The following is a 24,497-nucleotide window of genomic DNA, read 5'->3' as shown; positions in this document are numbered from 1 at the left end:
TGATTCACTGAATGTTTAATGAGCTGTGTGTCCAAGGCACAGTGCTTGGCTGGATGAGCGAGATATAGTTCTGTTGCTGAAACAGAGAAAGAGACCATAAGGATTCAGAGGGTCTGCACAAGAATAAAGATGTGGGAGGCACAGGACCTGATAGACAGGGGATAACTTTTCCTGAGCCAGTCAGGGAGCACCTCAGAGGAATTTGAACCGTCTTTGGCCACCTCATGAGAAGAGTTGACTCACTGGAAAAGACTTTGATGCTGGGAGGGATTGGGGGCAGGAGGAGAAGGGGACGACAAAGGATGAGATGGCTGGATGGCATCACTGACTCGATGGATGTGAGTCTGGGTGAACTCCAGGAGTTGGTGATGGACAGGGAGGCCTGGCGTGCTGCGATTCATGGGGTCGCAAAGAGTCGGACATGACTGAGCGACTGAACTGAACTGAACTGAACTGAAAGGATAGGCATCTGATTTTTCCAGTGGAGAAGACAAGAAGGCACATTTGAGGCAAAAACAAAGCAGAAGGAAGCCTGATGGTTAATGAGACAGCCCCCATATGACTGGATCAAAGAATGAATGGGAAAGAAAGAGGGATGTTTAGATGGCTAGGGACCTTGACATTGAGCCCAAGAAATTTGAACTTTCTCTGTAGATGAGACCTTAATCTCACTCCACCAATAAATCCTTCTGGAGAGGACAGGAGTGGTTTTCAAATACAGACAGAGCTGCATTCTTGGTACCACCATCCAGTACCAGTACAATTTTCTGCAGTGATGGAACTGGTGGAAATGTCCAATATGGTGGTCACAAATTACAGGTGGCTGCTGAGCACTTGAGGTATGGCTAGTGTGACTGAGGAACTGAATTTTAGATTTATTTAATCATAGTTAACTTAAATTTCCATTTAAATGGCTCCATGTGGATAGTAGCTACCATCTTAGAGCTTTGCAAGAGACAGTCGGTTGTAACTTGACAGGGGAAAAAAGATGAGGAGGCTCCCCTGTAGGTAAATTGTGATAAGTCCTATTTCAGTGGGGGAAGGGACCACAGGTAGGTGCTGACACGTGTACTCTGCTGGCTGCTATGAGGAAAGGTGTTCAAAGGGTCTTACTGCCGCGTGGCACACGGCTCATGCACATAAAGTGGATAGACAAGGGAAGCAGCTGGTGTGTGACATTACAGGACGGCACGGCGCCAGTTGCTTGGGGCCCTGTGATAGCCCTTGGCATCCCTTTCCTTATCTCTGCACCGCGCAGCTGTGCAAACCCCATGGAACGAGAATCCTGCCTGTACCTCTCTGCTGTCAGGAAAGATGCCAAGGGCAGGGAGGATAAATTAGAAAAGCATTTCTAAGTACATTAATTAAAAGCTCCCATGACGGAAAGTATGCTTTACAGGGATTGCTCGGGCCAGGCTGGTGCTCTTTACCTGCAGGGCTTTCCTGGAAAAGCTCATTTGAAGTGGATCCTGTGGTTTCCCGTTGGAGCAATGGGCGACGGTGTTTCCTGACCAAGAACTCAGCATCAAACAGAACATTATTGACAGAATAACGCCATTAAAGCAGAAAAACCAAAGCCATAAATCTCAGTAACTACTGAAAGTGATAACATTCTGCTACTGATTCCGTAAAATGAATATAAATGTAGAGTATTGGTGAATACTGACTAAGGCAAGGTCCATAATCTTCTATTAACATATAAAAATTCAGCTCAACTGTGTCATAAATTAGATTTCACTCATGCTGAAGTATTAAGTGTGATAACATGAATTGAATACTTGAATAACAATAGTTCTGCCCCTCCCTGAAATTTGACAGGTCTATGAAGATGCTTTTATTTTCCTCTTAATAAATTCCTTTGTTATCAGCAGAAGCATGCATAATTATTCTGTTATCCATTCCATCCACCTGGATGTCAAGCTCACAGCATCATTAGATCAACGAGGTGGAAATCTGAGGACCATGCAAAGTGGATCAAATCACAGCCTATGTCAGAAGGCCTCTGATGTACAGATTAGAAAGATCTTAGCTGGAGAAATACTTAATAGCTAAAATCTACAAATGAAAGCTTTATTTTTCTCCCATTCTTTATTTTCTCACTCACTCTAGTTCCTAAATTTGAATTTAAATATTAATATGTCTTATGACATTCCTTTTGTTGTTTAAAAAATACACTGTGATTTTATCTTTTTAGAAAAGTGGTGCATGTTCATTGTAGAAAATATGTAGGAAAATAAGAGAAAGAGCCAGCACTCAGGGTATTGACCGTGGTGAATATTTGGGCATATAGTTTTCTGTGTGTAATCACTCCAGTATTCTTGCCTGGAGAATCCCGAGGACAGAGGAGCCTGGCGGGATATAGTCCATAGGGTCACAAGGAGTCAGACACGACTAAGTGACTTAGCACATAAGCACGTGTGTGACTACACAAGACTGGAACAGTTTTGCTCTTTTTCCATTAATCCTTCCTGAATGTTTCCTTGAGTTTAAAAATGTACATCGTAAACACCATCGTAACGTCTGTAGAATATTTCATTGTAGAAGTCTCCTAAAATGTAGGTAACTAGGCCCTTATTGTAGGCAATTTAGGTTATTTCTTTTTTTTTCCATTTTAATAGTATTGTGATGACACCCCTGTGTATAAACCATATGAGTTACTATTTCCTTAGGTGTGAAATTTCCTTATCAGGATAAAAATGTTTCTTAGGGCTATTTGTAAGTATTGCCAAGTTACTCTGTAGAAAGATCTTCTAATGTTATTAAGAACATGAGAGTTGAGATTAGAAAGGCCTGAGTTACAGTCCTGGTTCTGAAGTTCTGAATCTGTCATCAGCCACGTGACCTTGGGGATATAGTTAACATCTCCAGGCTTCAGTTTCCCCATCTGTTAAGTGGGCTGGTAGTATCACCTGCCTCATATCTGGTTCTGTATGGAGTAAATGTGATAATTCATGTAAAGGCTGAGTAGAGCAAAGTGCTCAACATAAGAGCTACACTTTTACACTTTTGCCAGCAGAGTATGGACTGTCTATTTCTTCATTCTCTTACAAACTCTAGGTACAATTTTGTGTAAAAGTCAACTTGACAAGTGAAAAAAGACATCTTATAGTTTTAACTTCTGTGAAAAGACACATCTTTCAAGCCTTTAAAAATATGTGACACATTTCAAGTCAAGAACTGACTTTGACAAACATTTTTCCCTCAAATGTTGTTTCTCATGAGTGCCAAGTAATAGAAGAAGCTCAAATCTTCCTTAGTTTTAAAGGGTAGATGTATTATTGATTGTGTCTGAGAGTCCAGAGTAGTCTGTGGGTAGGGTAGATTATGTGTACATAGCAATTATTAAATACGTGCTTTGAACGTTTCTCTAAGCAGTCTCAGTGAATTGGATTGAGCTGTTCATAATTTATTTTAAATTGTATAAATAGCTTCATACAACAACCGGTAGAAATATAGAGAAAAGAAGGAAAACACTGGCCAGCAGTCCTTTCACACAAACAAATTAAATTTTGTTTGCTGACTGTCCAAACAGTTTTATAGAATTACATTAGACATTCTTTCAAATCAGAGGGTGCATTTCCTCTGGTTGAGGTTTTTCCCAAAAAAGTGCCACCATTTTACCAGGTTCGTGAGGTCCCATCCCCTTCATGTCATGCCAGTGGGAGTTGAGTACGACAGCAAGGGTACCCACATCCTTGGGCCAGGAAAGTCGGTGAGAAACATGTGAAGCAGAAGTGGACTTGGAGGGTAGGACGGCAGCAGCCAAAAGTGGTGCTGTGAAGTCTGAGCACAGGTGTGGTGGGCGTGGGTCAGTCTGAAATGAAAATTGAAACAATAGAGGAAATAATGTTGAGGAGGGTTCCTCCCCAGACATTCAGTGGCTGTTGTAAGGACAGGCTTTATTTGTCTTTTCTTGGAAACCTGGAGGCTCCACATTACTTTAAAGACACAACATGCGTGTCTAATATTAGAAAGGGTTGAACATGATTTCACAGGTTTTCTGTAATACAAGTGGAGAAGGTATTAAGAATTACAGCTTTGATTATTACAGAAAGCAGAGAGAGCAGTTTTTCTGTCCTGATCATTGTGTCTTAAGTATCAGGCATCAAACAATCTCTCTTTGGATGAAATGAAAGCACTCTTGAGGTTTCAGACTTGTTTCTCTTTTGTTCCAGCTTAGTTCCCATTTCCCAAGGCTGTGGCCTTGAGTGTTGAAATGTAATAACTTTGAAAGTACACGGTGAGTCTATTGATCTTTTAACATGGTTTCTGCCATTTAATTCTTGTTCAGAGCAGGCAATTCTACCCAGAGCAAGCTGGTCACTCTCTGTAATCAGGTGTGTACACATCTCACACCAAGAGGGAATGCTTGTGTAAGAACACTGGATGACCATGTCCTGATCACTTTTCAAGATCATCAGTGCTATTTATAATCTTGAATAGTATTTTTTCTGCTTCCAGCCTTGAATTAGATTCTGTAAAGAAGTGGTTTCACTGAACAGAGTATGAAAAAAATAAGTCTAATCTTGGGTGTCTTGTGTAAAATGTTAAGTCAGAATTGTTAGGCAATAAACTTGCTGCAGGGCTTCTGTGTGACTCAATGATAAAGACTCTGTCTGCCAATGCAGTACACCCCTTGGGTTCATTGTCCTGGGTTGGGAATATCCCCTGGAGAAGGAAATGGCAACCCACTCCAGTATTCTTGCCTGGGAAATCCTATGGACAGAGGAGACAGTCCATGGTGTTGCAAAGGAGTCAGAAACAACTTCGCAACTAAAACAACAACAACAAAACTTGCTGGGAAAAGAGCACTAGTCTCAGGAGATGTAACTTAGTTCACTTTTTTGTCACTTACTAATGTGACTTTGGGCCTGTTTATAGAATGACTTTTTTTTTAATTAATAAAACAGGGACTGTGCTATGTCCTCTTTAGCACTCATAACAGAATGAGAAAGGCCTTTGTAAACTGTAACGTCATAGTCCAATGTGAGGTTATTATGTCTCCAAGGTCAATGTGTTTGAAAATATATTAGTTTGTGTTTGAAACACACTGCAGTTCTCTTTACATCCTGGCCAATCATTTCCGTATTTAAACTTAAGCCCCTTAGGCACTTCCCAGGTGGCACTAGTGGTAAAGAATCAACCTACCTAGATACAAGAGATGTAGGTTTGATCCCTAGGTCGGGAAGATTGCCCAGAATAGGAAATGGCAACCCACTCCAGTATTCTTGCCTGTAAAATTCCATGGACAGAAGAACCTGGCAAGCTGCAGTCCATGGGGTTGCAAAGAGATACAACTGAGCGACTCGGTAAAAAGCAAACAAGGACCTTGGCTCAATCTCCTATATCTTTCAGTCTAATTAGTGGCCTGAAAGTTTTGCTTTATTTGGAATTTGTCACCCCACGTTCTAAAGAACAAGGTTCAGTGATTCTCAAAAGACTAAGATTCTAAGATCTGGAAAAGTGAATCCTAATTGAATGTCTTCAGAAAGCCAAGAGATTTGATGCTGTCATCAAATTGGTCTCTATTTCAGTTATATTGTAATAGAGCTTATTATTCATATATCAGAGCTACTCACAAAATGGCAGCACCTTGAATAGGGGTGTATTCTAAGAGCTGTGTTCCCAACATGATAACAAATAGACATTTGTAACTGTTTACATCTAAATTAATTAAAATTCAATCAAATAAAAAATTTGGTTTTTCATTCACACTGGATACATTTCAAGTGCTAATTGACCAGATATGATGAGTGGCTATAACTTTGGACAGTGGAGACTATAGAGTATTTCTATCATTAAGAAAGTTCTATTGACTAGTCCTGCTCTAGAAGAAAAGGAAACTGATGTCACATTATTCAGAGGTATCCACTAAGGTTTCATGAAGTATTTTTTATATCATTTTTAGGTTTCCAATTTAAAATAGAAGCCTTTAATGTCTGGACAAGGTTTGACATTTACTCACCTACTGCTTTTCTTCAAGTTGTATTTAGAAAACTTGGTATCTGATATTTTTGAATGTTCACTTCTTTCTGTTGGTCCCTTAGGTCCTGCGTGACAGACATGTGTGAATGTCCAGTCCATAAAAACTGTTACTGCGAATCATTCCTGGCATATACCCGGGCCTGCCAGAGAGAGGGCATCCGTGTCCACTGGGAGCCACAGCAGAACTGTGCAGGTGAGAAATTTCTGGCAGATCCAACCATCAGAAACTCAACTCCAGTGCCCAAGCTAGTAACATGCTTGTCGCTAAGTCGTGTCTGACTCTGCAACCCCATGGACTGTCACCCGCGAGGCCCTCTGTCCATGGAATTCTCCAGGCAAGAATACTGGAGTGGGTAGCCATTTCCAAGATAGCAATAAAAGAGAATTTGATGATAGGTGAATGGTCACATCCCCCCTTGGCATTATCAGTGGCCCAGCTGGATTTCAACTTGATAAAACACAGGAACTTCTCACTGGGCAGGATAGAAAATGTTTAAGAGAAGTGCTTTGGGATGAGCACATTTGCACAATTTAAGGATTTACACTGGTGCAAAATCCTCTTAACCTCAAGCTACCAGCTTGATGTGCTTAGCACAGGGATAGTCATTGCTATGGTTTAGGTTACGTATGGAACAAAGGAGATCCAGGACAGTTACAGTCATTTAAGGTTTTCAGGATAGTTCAGTTCAGTTCAGTTCAGTTGCTCAGTCGTATCCGACACTTTGCAACCCCATGAACTGCAGCACGCCAGGCCTCCCTGTCCATCACCAACTCCCGGAGCCTACCCAAACTCAGGTCCATTGAGTCGGTGATGCCTTCCAACCATCTCATCCTCTGTCATCCCCTTCTCCTCCTGCCCTCAATCTTTCCCAGCATCAGGGTCTTTCCAAATAAGTCAGCTCTTCACATCAGGTGGCCAAAGTATTGGAGTTTCAGCTTCAACATCAGTCCTTCCAATGAACACCCAAGACTGATTTCCTTTAGGATGGACTGGTTGGATCTCCTTGCAGTCCAAGGGACTCTCAAGAATCTTCTCCAACACCACAGTTCAAAAGCATCAATTCTTTGGTGCTCAGCTTTCTTTATAGTCCAACTCTCACATCCATACATGTCTATTGGAAAAACCATAGCCTTGACTAGATGGACCTTTGTTGGCAAAGTAATCTCTCTGAATTTTAATATGCTTTGTAGGTTGATCTTAACTTTCATTCCAAGGAGTAAGCATCTTTTAATTTCATGGCTGCAATCACCATCTGCAGTGATTTTGGAGCCCAAAAAATAAAGTTGGACACTGTTTCCACTGTTTCCCCATCTATTTCCCATGAAGTGATGGGACCAGATGCTATGATCTTAGTTTTCTGAATGTTGATCTTTAAGCCAACTTTTTCACTCTCCTCTTTCACCTTCATCAAGAGGCTTTTTAGTTCCTCTTCACTTTCTGCCATAAGGGTGGCATCATCTGCATATCTGAGGTTATTGATATTTCTCCCGGCAATCTTGATTCCAGCTTGTGCTTCTTCCAGCCTAGTGTTTCTCATGATGTACTCTGCATATAATTTAAATAAGCAGGGTGACAATATACAGCCTTGACATACTTCTTTTCCTATTTGGAATCAGTCTGTTGTTCCATCTCCAGTTCTAACTGTTGCTTCCTGTGTGATTTTTTATTTTGAGAAAGAGAAACTGCTATATAAACACCAGTAAAATGTTCTTTTCCTTCTGAGAGACAGATTGCTGTAATTGTCATTAATAGCGCTTTGATCTCAGGCAACTTCCTTAGTTTATTTGATATCTGTAAAATGGGATTCTTTGTTCATCCAAGAAATATTTTTTACAAAATGGGTAAGTACCAGGCATTGAAGAAAGCACTGTCGGTACTTTGGTGACTATGAGAGATGGGGTGAGATCCCTGCCATTGAAGTGCCACTGGCCCAGTGGGAGAACCAGACGAAACTAGTAACTCTACAATAAATACTTGCTAAGTGTGGTGAGTATGGTGAAGGAAACAAATAGAGCAGAGCAAAAGAAAACATGGAGCCAGAGTGGGTGGCTACTTAAATGGTGAGGAGAGAAGACTGTTCTTTGGAGGTGATAGTCCAGCTGCACATTGTAGAACTGAAGGGAGTCAGGGCAAGAGCTCTATGTGGAAGAATCATATTTGAATAAGATAGCAGCTCTCAAACTGGAAGTGAGTCAGTATGAGCACAGTAAGCAAGGGAAAGAAAGGCTCAAGATGAGAGTGGAGTTGAAGCTGGAGCTGAATCATGCAGGACTTCGCAGGTCTTGAAAAGGAGTCTAGCTTTTTTTCCAAGAAGGATGGAAGCCACTGATGGACTTTAAGCAACCTTCCTTCTGCTTTTCAAAGACCACCCTGTGTAGAGAATACATTGAATAGCTTGAAAGCAAGAGGCTGTTGCAGAAGTCAGAATGACAAAATGATGGTGGCTTGGATTAAGAAGGAGGCAGTGTGTGGAGGAGGAAGAGAGATTCTAGATATATTTTGGAAATTTATAGTAGTATCTACTCTGCAGAGTTATAAGCATTAGTGATATGTATGTAAAACATCTAGAAGAGTGTGCAACTCTTACAAGATAGTCAGTAGTAATGCTACTCTTAGACGCAAGATGAGATGACTGTGATTTGCTACAAGGGTTGACAAATGTTTTTCTTTAAAGGACCAGATTTGCCTAGAACAGAGAGCCTGGGGTTTGCAACATTCTACATGAATCTGAGAAAACTTAACTCCAAAATTGGAAAAGAAGGCAGTTCATGGCACTGCTAGCTTTAATATATACATTGGTAGAGGGCAAGGGTGGTCAGCTGGTTGGAAGAATTGCCTTGAGTCTTATTTTCAGGGCATGGACATCATGTTCACTTAGATGGTGGATCTCAATCTGCTCGACATTGGAGTCATTCTGGGAGCTTAAATATAAACCAGGAAACGATGCCTGGGCCCCAAGCCCAGATATCCTGCTTTAACTGGTCTTGTGTATCACTTGAAACCTCTCCAGTGGTTCTGACCTGCAGTCAAAGTTGAAACCACGAAGTTAACTTGTATGGTTAATGTGTAGCTTTGGGGGAGTAGAATGATGAGGGTTTAGGGATCACTAAAGCTTCCCAAAGCCACCCCTTGACACAGTCACTAATCTATGTCCTTAGAAAGCACTCAAACCCTTTTATTTGCTCTCTCCTCTGAAAACCCAAGTCCAATCTATGTCTGAGTTCCCTTTCCATGGCAAGAGTGCCTCTCTATCAATGCTGCCTTTCCAGAGGAGGGCTGAGGTGATACAAACTCATATTAAGGTATGGCTGAGGCTCCTGAAACATGCGAGTAAATGACTGACCTCCCTCCTCAGTGCAGGGTAGTATAGGAAGGGCAGGGTTTTGAGAGACTTGGTCCTTCCAGCACACCTTGAATATGCCTGTCTCCTTTTCTCTACTTTGAGTCCTCTTTCCCTTGAATTTTCCCTGGAGACTCAGTATCTGACTGCAGTGTAGGAGATCTAGGTTCGATCCCTAGGTCGGGAAGGTACTCTGGAGAAGGGAGGGCTACCCACTCCAGTAGTTTTGCCCGGAGAATCCCATGAACAGAGGAGCCTGGTGAGCTACAGTCCTTGGGGTCACAAAGAGTCAGACACAACTAACACTTTCCCTTGAATCTACCAGGAAATGAATAAAATATGTGGACTCAAGGCCCAGCCATTCATCCTGGTGTAATGTTGAGCTCAGCAGAACTTTGTTAATTTTATTAGCTATGATGCTGTGACAAGGATCATATCAGATACAGAATATGTGAACCCTCTCTTACTCATGCTGAGCTATATTTAACACCAGTTCAGTACACCCAGTGCATTTGAGGACTACACTTTCCTCCTGTCCCAGGATCCTGATTTCAGGGACTGAATCTCAGTAGCTAAATTACTTTTCTTATGGAAAGGGAATATGACTTCTGAAAGGTTCCATTTACCACTTAAAATTAGTGGAACCATCTGAGTGAAGTATAACTGTCAATGTTTGGTTGCAGGGGACCATTTTACACACACACACACACACACACACACCCATACACACTGAACTTCCACAGATTGACAGTTGGTATTTATGGAGATGTGCAGCATCTCTCAGTAGATTCATTTCTGTTTCATCTGGAATATTGAAGACTCTAAGAATACTCTTTACTTGTTTTTTTAGCTCTCAGATCTTTTGACTTATGACAGCACTTAAAACCACTTAATATAGAGAAGAGAAATCTTCCAGAGTAAAAAGCTTGTAAATTGAATAGATAAGCCAGCCAAGCAAGAATCTCTGAATGAACAAGTGACATCTCTCAGAAGGCTGGATTTTAGTATTACCATGACTACTACCACATAGTGTATGCCCATCAGCTGTGGTGAGAAGGACTAATGAAACTCTAGGTTAGTACAGGAATTACTAAACACAATATGATATGCAGAGGGCTATTGTGAAGGTCTATAAAAGTTTAATAATAAACATTTATATTAATATGTACTATTTTCTAAGCACCTCCTTTGCCCCAAGGAGTATTCTGGCACTTTATTTTATCTTATTTAATTTTTTTTATCGTATTCATCTTATTTAATCCCCACTCCATATTACCCACATTCTACAGTAAAGGACATTAAGGCTTAGAATATTTAAGTAATTTGCTAAAAATCACACAGCTAGAAAGTGAGAAAGCTAGGACTCAAACCCAGCTCAGTTTGCATTATAGCCCCTGTTCTTAATTATTAGGAGAGCACAAAAAAGCAAGTACACTGTAAAAAAAAAAAAAAAAAAAGTCAGCCTATTGTAAGAATAAACATTAGTTGTAAAATAGAAACAAAAATATGAGTTAAAAATTTATATATATATATTTACATATGAGTATATATTTATTTGTGTATTTATATTAGCGTCAACTAATTTATTGAAATATTTGTTGTGTTTGTTGTCATTCAGTCACTAAGTCATTTTGTCCGACTCTTTGGGACCCTGTGGACTGTAGCACACGAGGCTCCTCTGCTTTCCACTCTCTCTCGTAGTTTGCTCAGATTCATGTCTGTTGAGTCAGTGATGCTATCTAACCATCTTATCTTCTGCTGTTACGTTATGTTGTGTGGACCTTTCCAATTTCTATTCACCTGTTCCTAATCTTTGTTACTTGGTACCTTTTGACTCAATAATTTTCCTATGGTCTTGCTCCTGCATCTTACTTTGCCATCCTTAGCAGATTTCCTGCTAATTGTCACTGAACTTTTCAGGAATACATTTTACAAGTGGGAAAGATTCGGAGGTATTCAAAGTGGTGTGTGTATTTCTGCAGCAGATGAGATAATCTGCTGGCTTCTGTGGGGAGTTTCCTCCTTGCTTTATTCAGCAGACTTCAGGTGATTCTAGCCCCTTGCCTGCAGCACCTCTGCTCTGCTTATACACACTGATATCCTCTGGTGACTAGACATCTCCTATAAAGGTTAGGAGATAAGGTCAGCACTGTAACCTTCAGCACAGAAGGGGATTGTGGGAACAGCTGAGTCCAAAGGGCACAAATCTATGCTTGCTAACTATTGATAATGCCAACACGTAATGCCTTCATGGGGCACCACATAAAGTAACACGTAATGCTCCTTGCATGCTTTACAGAATAGCCCTTAAGAATATATACCTGCTAACCCTAGCCACAGACTTCCCTGGTGGCTCAGCTGTATAGAATCTGCCTGTAATGCAGGAGACCTGGGTTCAATACCTGGGTCAGGAAGATCCCCTGGAGGAGGGCATGGCAACCCACTCCAGTATTCTTGCCTGGAGAATCCCATGGACTAAAGAGTCTGGTGGACTACAGTCCATAGGGTTGCAAAGAGTAGAACACAACTGAAATGACTGAGCACAAGCACAACCCTAACCACTCTGGTAATTTTCTAGTTTTTAAAACATGTATTTAATCAAATGAAACCTTTTCAAATGCACATGTATAAACAGATAACATTTATGTTGTCAGTATTGTTTGCCTTTTACAAGTTTGAAAAATATTGGATGCATGGAGGATAAAACAAGATCCAAGTCAGGATTAACTTTCTAGGATTGTATAAAAGTTGTGCCAAATTGAAGGCAAATTTAATCATATTATCCCCCTAAAACCCTTCTAAGACTCCCTCAAGGATTACAGCCCCTGCCCACCTCTCTGCCTTTGTCTCCTCCCACTCTCATTCTCAAATTCCTTGCTTCTCCTCCAACAAACCAAGGATCCTCCAGTTTATGATTGGGTCATGGCTCCTTATTGTTGCTGATTGCACCCTCTTTGCTCCCCCACCCCCTCCCCTGGCACTATGCTCTCTCTCTGCCTGGAAAACTTCTGCCATTGTCTGTCTAGCAGTGTCTTGTCATCTTTTAAGATCTAAGTGGGATCCATTTTCTGAAGTCTTCCTAAATCCCTAGTTCAGTTCAGTTCAGTTGCTCAGTCGTGTCTGACTCTTTGCAACCCCATGAATTGCAGCATGCCAGGCCTCCCTGTCCATCACCAAGGCTCCCAGAGCCTACCCAAACTCATGTCCATCGAATCGGTAATGCCATCCAGCCATCTCATCCTCTGTTGTCCCCTTCTCCTCCTGCCCTCAATCCCTCCCAGCATCAGGGTCTTTTCCAGTGAGTCAGCTCTTCACATGAGGTGGCCAAAGTATTGGAATTTCAGCTTCAGCATCAGTCCTTCCAATGAACACCCAGAACTGATCTCCCTTAGAATGGACTGGTTGGATCTCCTTGCAGTCCAAGGGACTCTCAAGAGTCTTCTCCAACAACACAGTTCAAAAGCATCAATTCTTCGGCGCTCAGCTTTCTTCACAGTCCAACTCTCACATCCATACATGACCACTGAAAAACCATAGCCTTGACTAGATGGACCTTTGTTGGCAAAGTAATGTCTCTGCTTTTTGATATGCTATCTAGGTTGGTCATAACTTTCCTTCCAAGGAGTAAGCGTCTTTTAATTTCATGGCTGCAGTCACCATCTGCAGTGATTTTGGAGCCCCAAAAAATAAAGTCTGACACTGTTTCCACTGTTTCCCCATCTATTTACCACGAAGTGATGGGACCGGATGCCATGATCTTAGTTTTCTGAATGTTGAGCTTTAGGCCAATTTTTTCACTCTCCTCTTTCACTCTCATCAAGAGGGTCTTTAGTTCCTCTTCACTTTCTGCCACAAGGGTGGTGTCATCTGCATATCTGAGGTTATTGATATTTCTCCCGGCAATCTTGATTCCAGCTTGTTCCTCCAGCCCAGTGTTTCTCATGATGTACTTTGCATATAAGTTAAATAAGCAGGGTGACAATATACAGCCTTGACGTACTCCTTTTCCTATTTGGAACCAGTCTGTTGTTCCATGTTCAGTTCTAACTGTTGCTTCCTGACCTGCATACAGAGTTCTCAAGAGGCAGGTCAGGTGGTCTGGTATTCCCATCTCTTTCAGAATTTTCCACAGTTTGTTGTGATCCACACAGTCAAAGGTTTTGGCATAGTCAATAAAGCAGAAATAGATGTTTTTCTGGAACTCTCTTGCTTTTTCAATGATCCAGCAGATATTGGTAATATGATCTCTGGTTCTTCTGCCTTTTCTAAAACCAGCTTGAATATCTGGAAGTTCACGGTTCACATATTCCTGAAGTCTGGCTTGGAGAATTTTGAGCATTACTTTACTAACGTGTGAGATGAGTGCAATTGTGTGGTAGTTTGAGCATTCTTTGGCATTGCCTTTCTTTGGGATTGGAATGAAAACTGATCTTTTCCAGTCCTGTGGCCACTGCTGAGTTTTCTAAATTTGCTGGCTTATTGAGTGCAGCACTTTCACAGCATCATCTTTCAGGATTTGAAATAGCTCAACTGGAATTCCATCACCTCCACTAGCTTTGTTTGTAGTGATGCTTTCTAAGGCCCACTTGACTTCACATTCCGGGATGTCTGGCTCTAGGTGAGTGATCACACCATCGTGATTATCTGGGTCGTGAAGATCTTTTTGGTGCAGTTCTTCTGTGTATTCTTGCCACCCCTTCTTAATATCTTCTGCTTCTGTTAGGTCCATACCATTTCTGTCCTTTATCAAGCCTATCTTAATCCCTAACCAGACCTCAATGTTGAGTTGATGTCTCTCTTACTGATCCACTGTACTTCATTCTTACTCTCTAATGTGTTCATCTTGCATTTAATTAGGAATCCATTTCTGTGTCTCCTTCACCCATTTGTGTTTTTTTTTAATTTATTTTTTTATTGAAGGATAATTGCTTTACAGAATTTTGTTGTTTTCTGTCAAACCTCAACATGAATCAGCCATAGGTATACATATATTCCCTCCCTTTTAAACATCCCTCCTATCTCCCTCCCCATCCCACCCCTCTAGGTTGGTACAGAACCCCTGTTTGAGTTTCCTGAGCCATAGAGCAAATTCCCATTGGTTATCTGTTTTACATATGGTAATGTAAGTTTCCATGCGACTTTTCCCATACATCTCACCCTCGCATCCCCTCTCCCCATGTCCATAAGTCTATTCTTTATGTCTGTTTCTCCATTGCTGCCCTGCAAATAAATTCTTCAGTACCATTTTTCTGGATTCCATATACATGCGTTAGAATTCTTCAGTATCATTTTTCTGGATTCCGTATACATGCATTAGAATATGATATTTATCTTTCTCTTTCTGACTTACTTCACTCTGTATAATAAGTTATAGGTTCATCCACCTCATTAGAACTGACTTAAATCACCCATTTGGTTTTAAGTCCTGGCTCCTGAGACTAAACCTCAGAGATGGTATCTGATTCACATCGGATTCCCTGGCCTAAGAGGATGCCTGCCCCATAGTAGATACTCAGTAAATGTTTATTGATTTAATTTGAATTGAATAGCAATGGTGAAAATAATCCACTTTTCCCCTAGTAGTTCTGCATTTTCTACCTAACAAATGGTGAGGAAAATATCTGTTCAGTAGTCGAAGGTAAGATGTCACAGAGAAGCAGTAGGAAAGTACATGTGCAGTTAGAAGAAAGACTTGAGAGGTCAGAGAGAGGAAAAGACATGGGGGAACACATGTCTGTAGGAGAAGGAGGGAAAAGGAAAGAACGTGGGTGAGAGAGACAGGAAATCTGCCGAGTTTTCATAGTAGGAGGGATCTTTGCGAGATCTGAGGGGAATAAAGTATCTGGAGCGAAAAGTGAGTTGAAAGAGGCATTCTGGAAGCAGCAGAGTGGAAAATGAACTCAAGGCCAGCCAAATGTAATCCAAATTGGGAATCAAGATGATGGATGGAACTTCATTAAGATTAAATCATCATCCAACAGGCACAGGCATTTATTAAGCTGCTCCTCTCTGCTTGGCCTTGTGCCAGAACTTTACATCATGGAAGACAAGGACTCTGCCCTCAGGAGCCCTAGCTTTGGTGGTTCATTCTGTTCAAGCAAGGGTGCTTGTTATAGTGACCCCTGGAACCTTTAAAATTTACAGCTGCCCAAGGCTCCACTGTAGACACAGAGCAAAAATCTTTAGGGAAGGGACTGAGGAATATATGTCTTTTAAAAGACCCTTAGGAGACTCTTGCGAAGGTCTCCAAATAGGAGCTACAGATGCACAGTGAGATGAAATCCCTCAGTGGTGTCCGACCCTTTGCGACCCCATGGAGTATAGAGTCCATGGAATTCTCCAGGCCAGAATACTAGAGTGGGTTGCCTTCTCCAGGGGATTTTCCCAACCCAGGGATCGAACCCAGGTCTCCCGCATTACAGGTGGATTTTTTACCAGCTGAGCCACAGTGGAAGCCCACAGATGCACATAACTGGGAGATTAAAACAAGTAAGCAGGTAACTGTAATGTGAGAAGTGCTGTTGGATGCAGAGCAGGGAAGGGTATCTTGGAGAGATCCAGGAAGCTACTTGAAGGAGGTGATGTTTGAATTAAGATTTGGAAAAATGATTGGTTTGGGGAGAGAATCCAAGCTAATGATAATCAACTTCAGAGTGTTTTGACTGGAAATTAAAGCTAATATTTAATAACTGATAGAGAAAGAGAGGGAAGGGAAGAAAGAAGAAGGGAAGGTAGGAGAAGAGAATTAATGAGAAGAGAAAAGAATGTCACGGAAAGGGTCTTGGAGGCAATTTGAATCTTTAGTGTTAAAGAGAAGATAAAGAAGCCCAAGAGTGAGAAGGTGTCTGCAAGAAGTTAGCTGCTTTTCAACGTTGTGTTAGTTTCTACTGCATAGCAAAGTGAATCCGCTGTGTGCTGTGCTCAGTTGTTCAGTCATGTCTGACTCTTTGCAACCCCATGGACTGAAGCCCACCAGGCTCCTCTGTCTATGGGGATTCTTCAAGCAAGAATACTGGAGTGGGTTGCCATGACCTCCTCCAGGGGGTCTTCCCAACCCAGGGATCAAACCCAGGTCTCCCGCATTGTGGGCCGATTCTTTACTGACTGAGCCACGAGAAGCCCAAGAATACTGGAGTGGGTATCCTATCCCTTCTCCAGGGGATCTTCCTGACCCAGGAATCAAACCAGGGCCTCCTGCATTGCAATCAAATTCTTTACCAGATGAGCTACCAGGGAAGCCTGAATCAGCTATATGTATACTTATATCCACTCTTTTTTGGATTTTCTTCCCATTTAGGTCACCATAGGACATTGAGTAGAGTTTTGAGATTAACTGCCCAGAGTTAGCATCAACCTCCACAGGTTTAAGGGCTCAGTCCCATAAGACACCTCATTTCAGATGCTGGTTGCCAAGTACTGAGTCCCTAGGTTACCCTCTCTCTGCTCCACTTGGCTACAGTGTAGGGGCAGAGAGCTGTTCTCACAGCCTCCTTCTCTTTTGGGCTTAATCATTTTCTAGAAGGGCTCACAAAACTCTGAAAAACCCTTATCTACTCTTGAAAGTAAAGTGAAAGTGTTGGTTGCTCAGTTGTGTCCTATTCTTGGCTACTCCATGGATTATAGCTTGCCAGACTCTTCTGTCCTTAGGATTCTCCAGGCAAGAATACTGGAGTGAGTTTCTATTCCAGGGCGTCTTCCCAACCCAGAGGTTGAACCTGGGTCTCCTGAATTGCAGCTGGGATTCTCTAATAAACTGTCTGAGCCGTTTATTATAAGGGATACAAATGAACAGCCAGATAAAGAGGCACAGAGAGTAGGTTCCAGAAGTGTCCCCCAAACACAAGAGCTTCTGTCCTGATAGAGCGGGGACACCATAATCCCAGCACCTCAATGAGTCCTCCTGTTCCAAAGTTTTCTGAACCCTGTCGTTAGTCATTTAGGGATTTGTATGGAGATGGGGTCGCTAAGAGCCGGGCACAACTGAGCGACTTCACTTTCACTTTTCACTTTTATGCATTGGAGAAGGAAATGGCAACCCACTCCAGTATTCTTGCCTGGAGAATCCCAGGGACAGAGGAGCCTAGTGGGCTGCCGTCTATGGGGTCGCACAGAGTCGGACATGACTGAAGCAACTTAGCAGCAGCAGCAGTCCCTATGTAGGCATAGTTGATTAAATCATTGACTGAAAGTGATAATCTCAATATCCAGTCCCTGTCTGCATCCCTGGCAAAAAGTGCTGAAAGTTCTGAGCCTTTAATCATGCTTTGGTCTTTCTGGTGAGCAGTCCCCATTCTGAAGCTGTCTGGGGACCCCAACCACCAGCCCTATTGGCATACAAACACTTTGGAGATTTCCAGGTGTTCTAGGAGCTGTGTGCCATGAACTGAAGACAAAAACAGCTACAGATGGAGTTTGGACAGTTATTACTATTCTTCAAGAGGATTCTTCTAAATTCTTACATGTGTCAACATCCCTCCTCCTGAGAATGAGGGGTGCCACCTTTGATTGTCATTGGAAGTAACTCAGATGGAAAAGTCTGCGTGTCATAAAACTTCCAGAATTCTGGCAGTATTTTTTTTTCTGACAAATCTATTCATGAATTTTTGGTAAGTTTCAGAATACTGTCAAAATCATTTTAGCTCCAACTGAACAAAGATAGTAAATTGCTATGATTTGGCTACACCATCATTTTCAAATTCTCTGACCAGCCAGCCAGCTACTTCCCTCTCCCCAGTCACACATCTAATTTTTCTCTGTTGGGCTCTACCCATCTCTTGCTCTAACTAGTTTCAAATTGATTAATTCAACACATGGTAACTAGATTAAAGTATGTCACACATTTCTAATATCCTTGGCAGATTTTTTTCCTGTATGAGTTGGTGGTGGTAGTGTTTAGTCGCTAAGTCGTGTCAGATTCTTTGCAACCTCATGGACTGTAGCCCACCAGGCTCCTCTATCCATGGAATTTCCCAGGCAAGAATACTGAAATGAGTTGCCATCTCCTACTCCAGGGAATCTTCCCAACCCAGGGATCAAAACCGCATCTCCTGTATGTGTAATTCTGTATATCTGAATATCAAGGTAGTTGCAACAATGATTCCTATTCATTGCAGCTCAACAACTGGAAGAACTATTTGGAGTTAACTTTTCATACCATTCTCAATACCTAGGTAACCTGTAGATTTACATGTAGCTTTACTAATGTATAGTCTTTCCTATCTGGGAATAAAACTTTCTCATTTTCTTTCATTTTGAAGTTCACTGGCTCAGCAGGTGGATGTTTCATGTTTTTCCAGATGCAGGTGATTCCCAGAGTGTCTGGGAAGTGCTGGGTTCTTGTTCTTTTGTTAGGAGGCAGATGTGCACCTGTGCTGTGGGGAGACCCATGCCATGAGTGACATAAGCCTGTGGGAATGGCATGGGGCTGAGGGTGAATTAACCTGGCTGTTTCCTCACATCTCACCTTCATCTCCTCTCTTTTCCAGCCACCCAGTGTAAGCATGGGGCCGTGTATGATACCTGTGGCCCAGGATGTGCCAAGACCTGTGACAACTGGAATGAGATCGGCCCCTGCAATAAGCCGTGCGTTGCTGGGTGTCACTGCCCAGCAAATTTGGTCCTTCACAAAGGAAGGTGCATCAAGCCAGTCCTCTGTCCTCAGCGGTGACCTTTGTTCCGTTCCTTCAGACTTTGAACCTAGTGTCCTTGACACTGAAGTGGAAGAGCCAATGAAAGACTGCAGTATTTGTGTGCTGATTCTGCAAACACACACACAGAGTATATATGTGTACATATATAGATATATAGATATATTCAGAAGCATTTCATCATTTATATAAACTATAGGTGGATTCTTATATGTATATTTTTTGCTATAAGACATGTATTGTTTCTAGGATCCTAATCTGTAAGCCATTGAAGACATTGTATAAATAAATCAAGTGTTTTTAATTTAATAAGGCAGCATGCAGACATATTGGATGGCTTTACCATCACACACATTTGTCATTTTTAAGGAAAGTTTTCTAAGAGATCAAAATTGCCTGCCTGAATTAATTTTTTCTTTGGATCAGGATTTGCTGTTGAATGGGGAGTGTGTTTTTTCTGGAGAAGGGCAAATTTATTTTGGGGTATTTCTGCTTCCAGAGAAAGGAAAGTATGCCTGAGAGAGATGGCTGGTGATTGGCGACAGGCTCTAATGGTGCATGTAAGCAAGGGATAGGCTGTTAGACTTTACTGGGTCATGGTCTGATATTATTTCCAAAACTGATTGGCTGGTTACCAAGAAATGTATATTCGTCACTAAAGCATAACCGAAGAAGCAAATGATTTCTTGCCCTCTTAGCATATTCCCCAAGTCTCCTAATTATATATGTGTGTATGATGGATGTGGCCACCTTTGTGTCCCACACTGAGATGATGGAGTGTCTGGATATCTTGTTAGTTTAACTGGGCATGAGCAGATATTTGAAGAAACTGTTGCATAACATACGAGAAAATATCCATTTCTCTGAATCTCATGGCAGTTTAGGATGAACAAATCCAATTGAGTCAAAGTAAGCTATCTATATTTTGTGACTATTCCATGTATAAAGTGAAAGCCTTTATTTCTAGAGGACTCCTAGTCCAACACTCTTTGCAACGGAATCTGTCCTAATTATTAGAAAGAAAGGCTTTACTGATCAGTTGATTTAACATCAATCCAAACAAAGAATGGTCTACATGCTTGCTCTCATTTCCTGATAGGTTACTACTAGTCACCATGGGATTTTCCTGACTTTTGTTTTTCGCTGAATAAGTGAGAATGTAACAAAATCAAACCCACTGATGTCTAAAAATAAAATGTTCTGTGTTATAGTAAATAAAGAGCTTAAGTTTTACAACAATGCATTTTCTATTTCAAAATGTGTATGTTATACTTTATAAATGGCAACATCAGTTCATCCATTTTAGCAACTTTATTTAGATATATTTTATATACCATGCAATAACATTTTTATAAAGAGTATTATTAGTAGTTAACAACAAGCCTCCAAAGTTTTGATAGTCAGCATATTGCCATTGCTTGTTAAGACATTTGTGTTCCTGTTTCATATATTCATGACAGCTAAAGGATTAGTTTGGAGTTTTTACTGGGGCATCTCCAGCGGCTTGAGTAAATTGAATGAGTTACACAGTTTAATAGTGAGTGGCTGGGACATCAGGGAATGTGGTTGTGACTGTTGTGCTTGGGTCGTGACCATCCTCAGTATCCGGGACACAAGGAACCAGCACTTCAGGGCTGCACTTGGAAAAGGGACTTTGATGTAAGAGAATTGGGCTCCAGGTGTGGTTTGTAATCTTGTCCACTTTGTTTAAGATCTTGGGCTGTACTTTTGCTTCTCTGAGACGTAAAGAGGCTTGGTAGTACATGGGCAGATTTGATGATCAGGAGGCCTAGACACTCACTCCACCACTAGTGAGATTGCTGCTGCTGCTGCTAAGTCGCTTCAGTCGTGTCCGACTCTGTGCGACCCCAGAGATGGCGGCCCACCAGGGATTCTCCAGGCAAGAACACTGGAGTGGGTTGCCTGTTCCTTCTCCAATGCATGAAAATGAAGAGTGAAAGTGAAGTCGCTCAGTTGTGTCCAACTCTTAGCGACCCCATGGACTGCAGCCCACCAGGCTCCTCCGTCCATGGGATTTTCCAGGCAAAGTACTGGAGTGGGGTGCCATTGCCTTCTCCGAATAGTGAGATTACATGAATAGAAGTCTGAGACATGTTTTCCAAACCGTTTTACACTCATAATCTCATTTACTTCTCCCACTGTTCTCAAAGGAGAGGCAGGGCAAATCAGTCGCAAATCAACTCTTCTGGTTGGCTTCTGTTTTATTCATTTATTCATTCGTGTGTAGTACCTTTAAATTCATTTCCAGTTCACACTGGGTTTTTCTCCATGAAAGAGGGATGCAGAAGGGAAAATTGTAGGTTATTTATTCACTGCTCATGATTCATCCAAGGACTGAGTACTTCTACCGAATAAGACTAAATAGCCTCTTTCCCAACACTTTTAATCATGGCTGTCCATGATTAAAATGATGAAGGCTCTTCTTCATGGACTGCTTCCATCCATTTGGGGGGCTCAATTATAAGGTTGTGTCACATACCTTATCGAAGGTTTAATCTTTATACATTTTTTTATTCCTGAAGAAGAAGGCTATTACTGATGCCAATTAATCCAAACACATTGAGAATTACCAAATCTTCAGGTGAAAAGCGAAAGCCCCTCAGTTGTGTCCGACTCTTTGCAATCCCATGGACTATAGCCTGCCATGCTTCTCTCTCCATGGAATTCTCTAGGCAAGAATACTGGAGTGGGTAGCCGTTCCCTTCTTGGAATCTTCCCAAGCCAGGGATTGAACTGAGGTCTCCTGCATTGCAGGTGGATTCTTTACCGTCTAAGCCACCAGGGAAAAGCCACCCCTTTAAACTCACTGTTTACTGAACACCTGAGTGCAATAAGAACAAATCTGACTACATATTGGATCCATTTCATATTCTATTGCTTTTGTATTAAGTTAAGAATGTTGCCTGTAGACTGAAATATATGGATACCCCATTCTCAAGGCTCTGGCTTTTACATGTATAACTCGTCTCCATTCATAGAGAAAGTTGCAGAACAGAGAATAACATTTGTCTTGGTGGTGGTTTATAGGAACATTGTGGCCTGACCTATTTGACAAGGGCAAAAAAAAGGATTCTGACATCAAGAAGTTTGCAACAACTAGTCACACCCCCTCCCCTTTGGTATATAGAAAAGAAATCTGAATCCTAACTCAGGTTAGATGGTTCCTTGGGACATTAGTCTACTATCTTCTCGGTCTGCAGGATTTCTGAATAAAGTTGCTGTTTCTTGCCCCAACAATTAATCTCTAGATGAATGTCATTCAGTGAGCAGTACAAGCTAGGACTCAGTAACATACCACTAGCCTGTGAAAGGGCACTGCCCCTCAAAAGGAGAAAGACCAGTGACTGACTCTTCCCCACCTTTTGTCGAACATGAAGAAACCATTTTTACTGGAAAGGTCTTTCTTTCTATGAAATATTTCAGACACACAAGAAGGAATAGAGAATAATGTTGTACATGTCCATGAATACATTACCCTAATTAAGAAAAGTGACCTAGTAGCTTACCAATACATTTTCTTGCATAGATAAAATCAAATGGTCTCATGGTTGTAATAGCTATGTGTGGAGTTTTTCCTTGTTGAGTTTCTGTTCACTTTGCTGTTCTTCGTCACTCAAATTCATCTGGATCTGACAAGTTTTAAGAAAGTGAGTCTGAACACTCCTGGTGTGGGAGAAAGAGATGCCGTAGGGGATAGGCACCAAGATATTTGAATTAGCTACCTCCTGCAAACATAACCCTCAAGAGCAAGCAAAAACTGTCTCCTATTATAAATCCTGAAGTACAAATGGTTTAAGAACTCAGGGTTTTAATTTTGAAAAATGACAAAGTTCAAGTGGCCAAGAAAGAATTATTAGGGAAAAGAAACAAATGTTGGTGATTATGTTGACCCTGAATTAAGAACCCAGACATTTAGTCCTTTAAGGGGAGATTTGGGGCTTTAGACCTATATTGTTACATGGGTTTAATTAGACCAATCGAATGGTGAACACTTGATGAGATCTGTCTTTATCGTGTTTCCTTTCAGATGAATTTTGAGCAAACCAGCTTTGAAAACATTGTGAGAAATCTGCATGTAGAGATGCACCTGAATTAAAGGATAATTCTGAGTGTGACTGGCTAAGGAAAGGGGGAAGGGTGTTCCAGGTAGAGGGAAAGCAAAGCACCCAGGCAGCCAGCGATTCTGTACCTGTGGCTGTACCACATGCAGTATGGCCTGAGACGAGGGGTAACACACACGTGCACAGGGCCCCATGGTCATGCCAAGAAGCTTGAGTTTTATCTTTATGGCAGAGCCTCTGGAAGTGTATCATGTCGTAGTGTATTCAGAAAATAACCTTTGGGTACTAAAGTAAATGGGTTTCCCTGGTGGCTCAGGGGGTACAGAATCTACTTTCAATGCATTAGAAGCAGGAGATTCAGGTTTGCAGACCCCTAGGTCAGGAGGATCCCCGGAAGGAGGGCATAGCAACCCACTCTAGTGCTCTTGCCTGGAGCATCCAGGGACAGAGGAGCCTCCAAGTGAGAGATGATGAGCTCCCAAACTAGGAGGCAGGAGGAAAGAAGGGGAGAATTTTGTGAAGGTTGTGTGGCCAACAGGCAAGTGATGGGTGGTGGGAGGGCTAGTCCGCCACATAAGGAACATGGGCCGGAGAGCAGATTTACAGATATTTCTATTTTAAATCAAAATCTAGGCTGTCTTCTGTTCAGTTCAACAAACATCCTGAGCACTGCCACTAAGAAAGAGTTCAAGGTGAATGACGGGTAGTAAACCAGAGGGGCGCAAGCTGGTCATGGGAGCCTCAGGAAGCCCAATTTGGGGTTTTCTGTTTGGGGAAAGTGTCTGGGAAACTTGCCAGAGAAAGTGAGTCCTGTGATGAGCCTTACTAGGCTGCATACCCTCTATGTATGCCAAGAAGTGTGTGGGTCTGTGTGTGTGTGTGTGTGTCTGTGTCTAGTGTGTGTCTGTGTGTGTGTGTCTGTGTGTGTGTGTCTATGTCTGTGTGTGTGTGTATATCAGCAGGTGCAATCTGGGAGCTTAAGGCACGAGTGACTTGTGGATGAGGAGAAAGACAAGCAGGTAGTCTGGGTGCAAGAACAGGGCTTGAGTCCCAGTGGGATGTGTCAGATTTACAGAACTTTTTTGAGTCATGGCAATACGATTCACACACCCTGAGAGGTCTTATCCAACTCCCCTTGATATCTAGTGGAGGGAGCACAGGTAGGGTTTGAGGGTATTTTGTCATCTTGTTATAAGCTCCTTTTGTCCCTATACCTGGTATGTTCAGATTTCCTTGATGTGTCTTCTGAAAACCTAGAGAAGGAAGAGTGAAGAGGCTTCTAATGAGACCGTCCTATCTGTACAGTCAGTAAGCATCTTTCAGACCCCCTAAGCACTGGGTTCTTTAACAGAACTGGTCCAAGTTCTGCTTATTCATTTAACTACTGCTTTTGTTGACGTCGCTGTGGCCTGATGGCACGGGTAGGGGATGCTCAGGGTCCA

At 41.9% G+C, this 24,497-nt stretch overlaps 1 protein-coding gene across 2 annotated transcripts in view; it reads left to right on the top strand.

The window, feature by feature from the left end:
• The window catches only part of BMPER (BMP binding endothelial regulator), a 252,643-nt gene extending 232,431 nt beyond the window's left edge, over nucleotides 1-20,212 (top strand). For both annotated transcript variants that reach the window (XM_061414163.1, XM_061414164.1), the window contains 2 exons: nucleotides 6,048-6,178; nucleotides 18,812-20,212. In XM_061414163.1, coding sequence (XP_061270147.1) covers nucleotides 6,048-6,178; nucleotides 18,812-18,993 — 313 coding nt within the window. In that variant the 3' untranslated portion in view covers nucleotides 18,994-20,212. The remainder of the gene's footprint in view (nucleotides 1-6,047; nucleotides 6,179-18,811) is intronic.
• The last annotated feature ends 4,285 nt before the right edge of the window (nucleotides 20,213-24,497 follow it).

This window comes from Bos javanicus, chromosome 4, assembly GCF_032452875.1.
Source record: "Bos javanicus breed banteng chromosome 4, ARS-OSU_banteng_1.0, whole genome shotgun sequence".
Taxonomy (NCBI): Eukaryota; Metazoa; Chordata; class Mammalia; order Artiodactyla; family Bovidae; genus Bos; species Bos javanicus.
The sequence above is the reverse complement of the archived record's forward strand: the minus strand, read 5'-3'. Positions and strand labels throughout refer to the sequence as shown.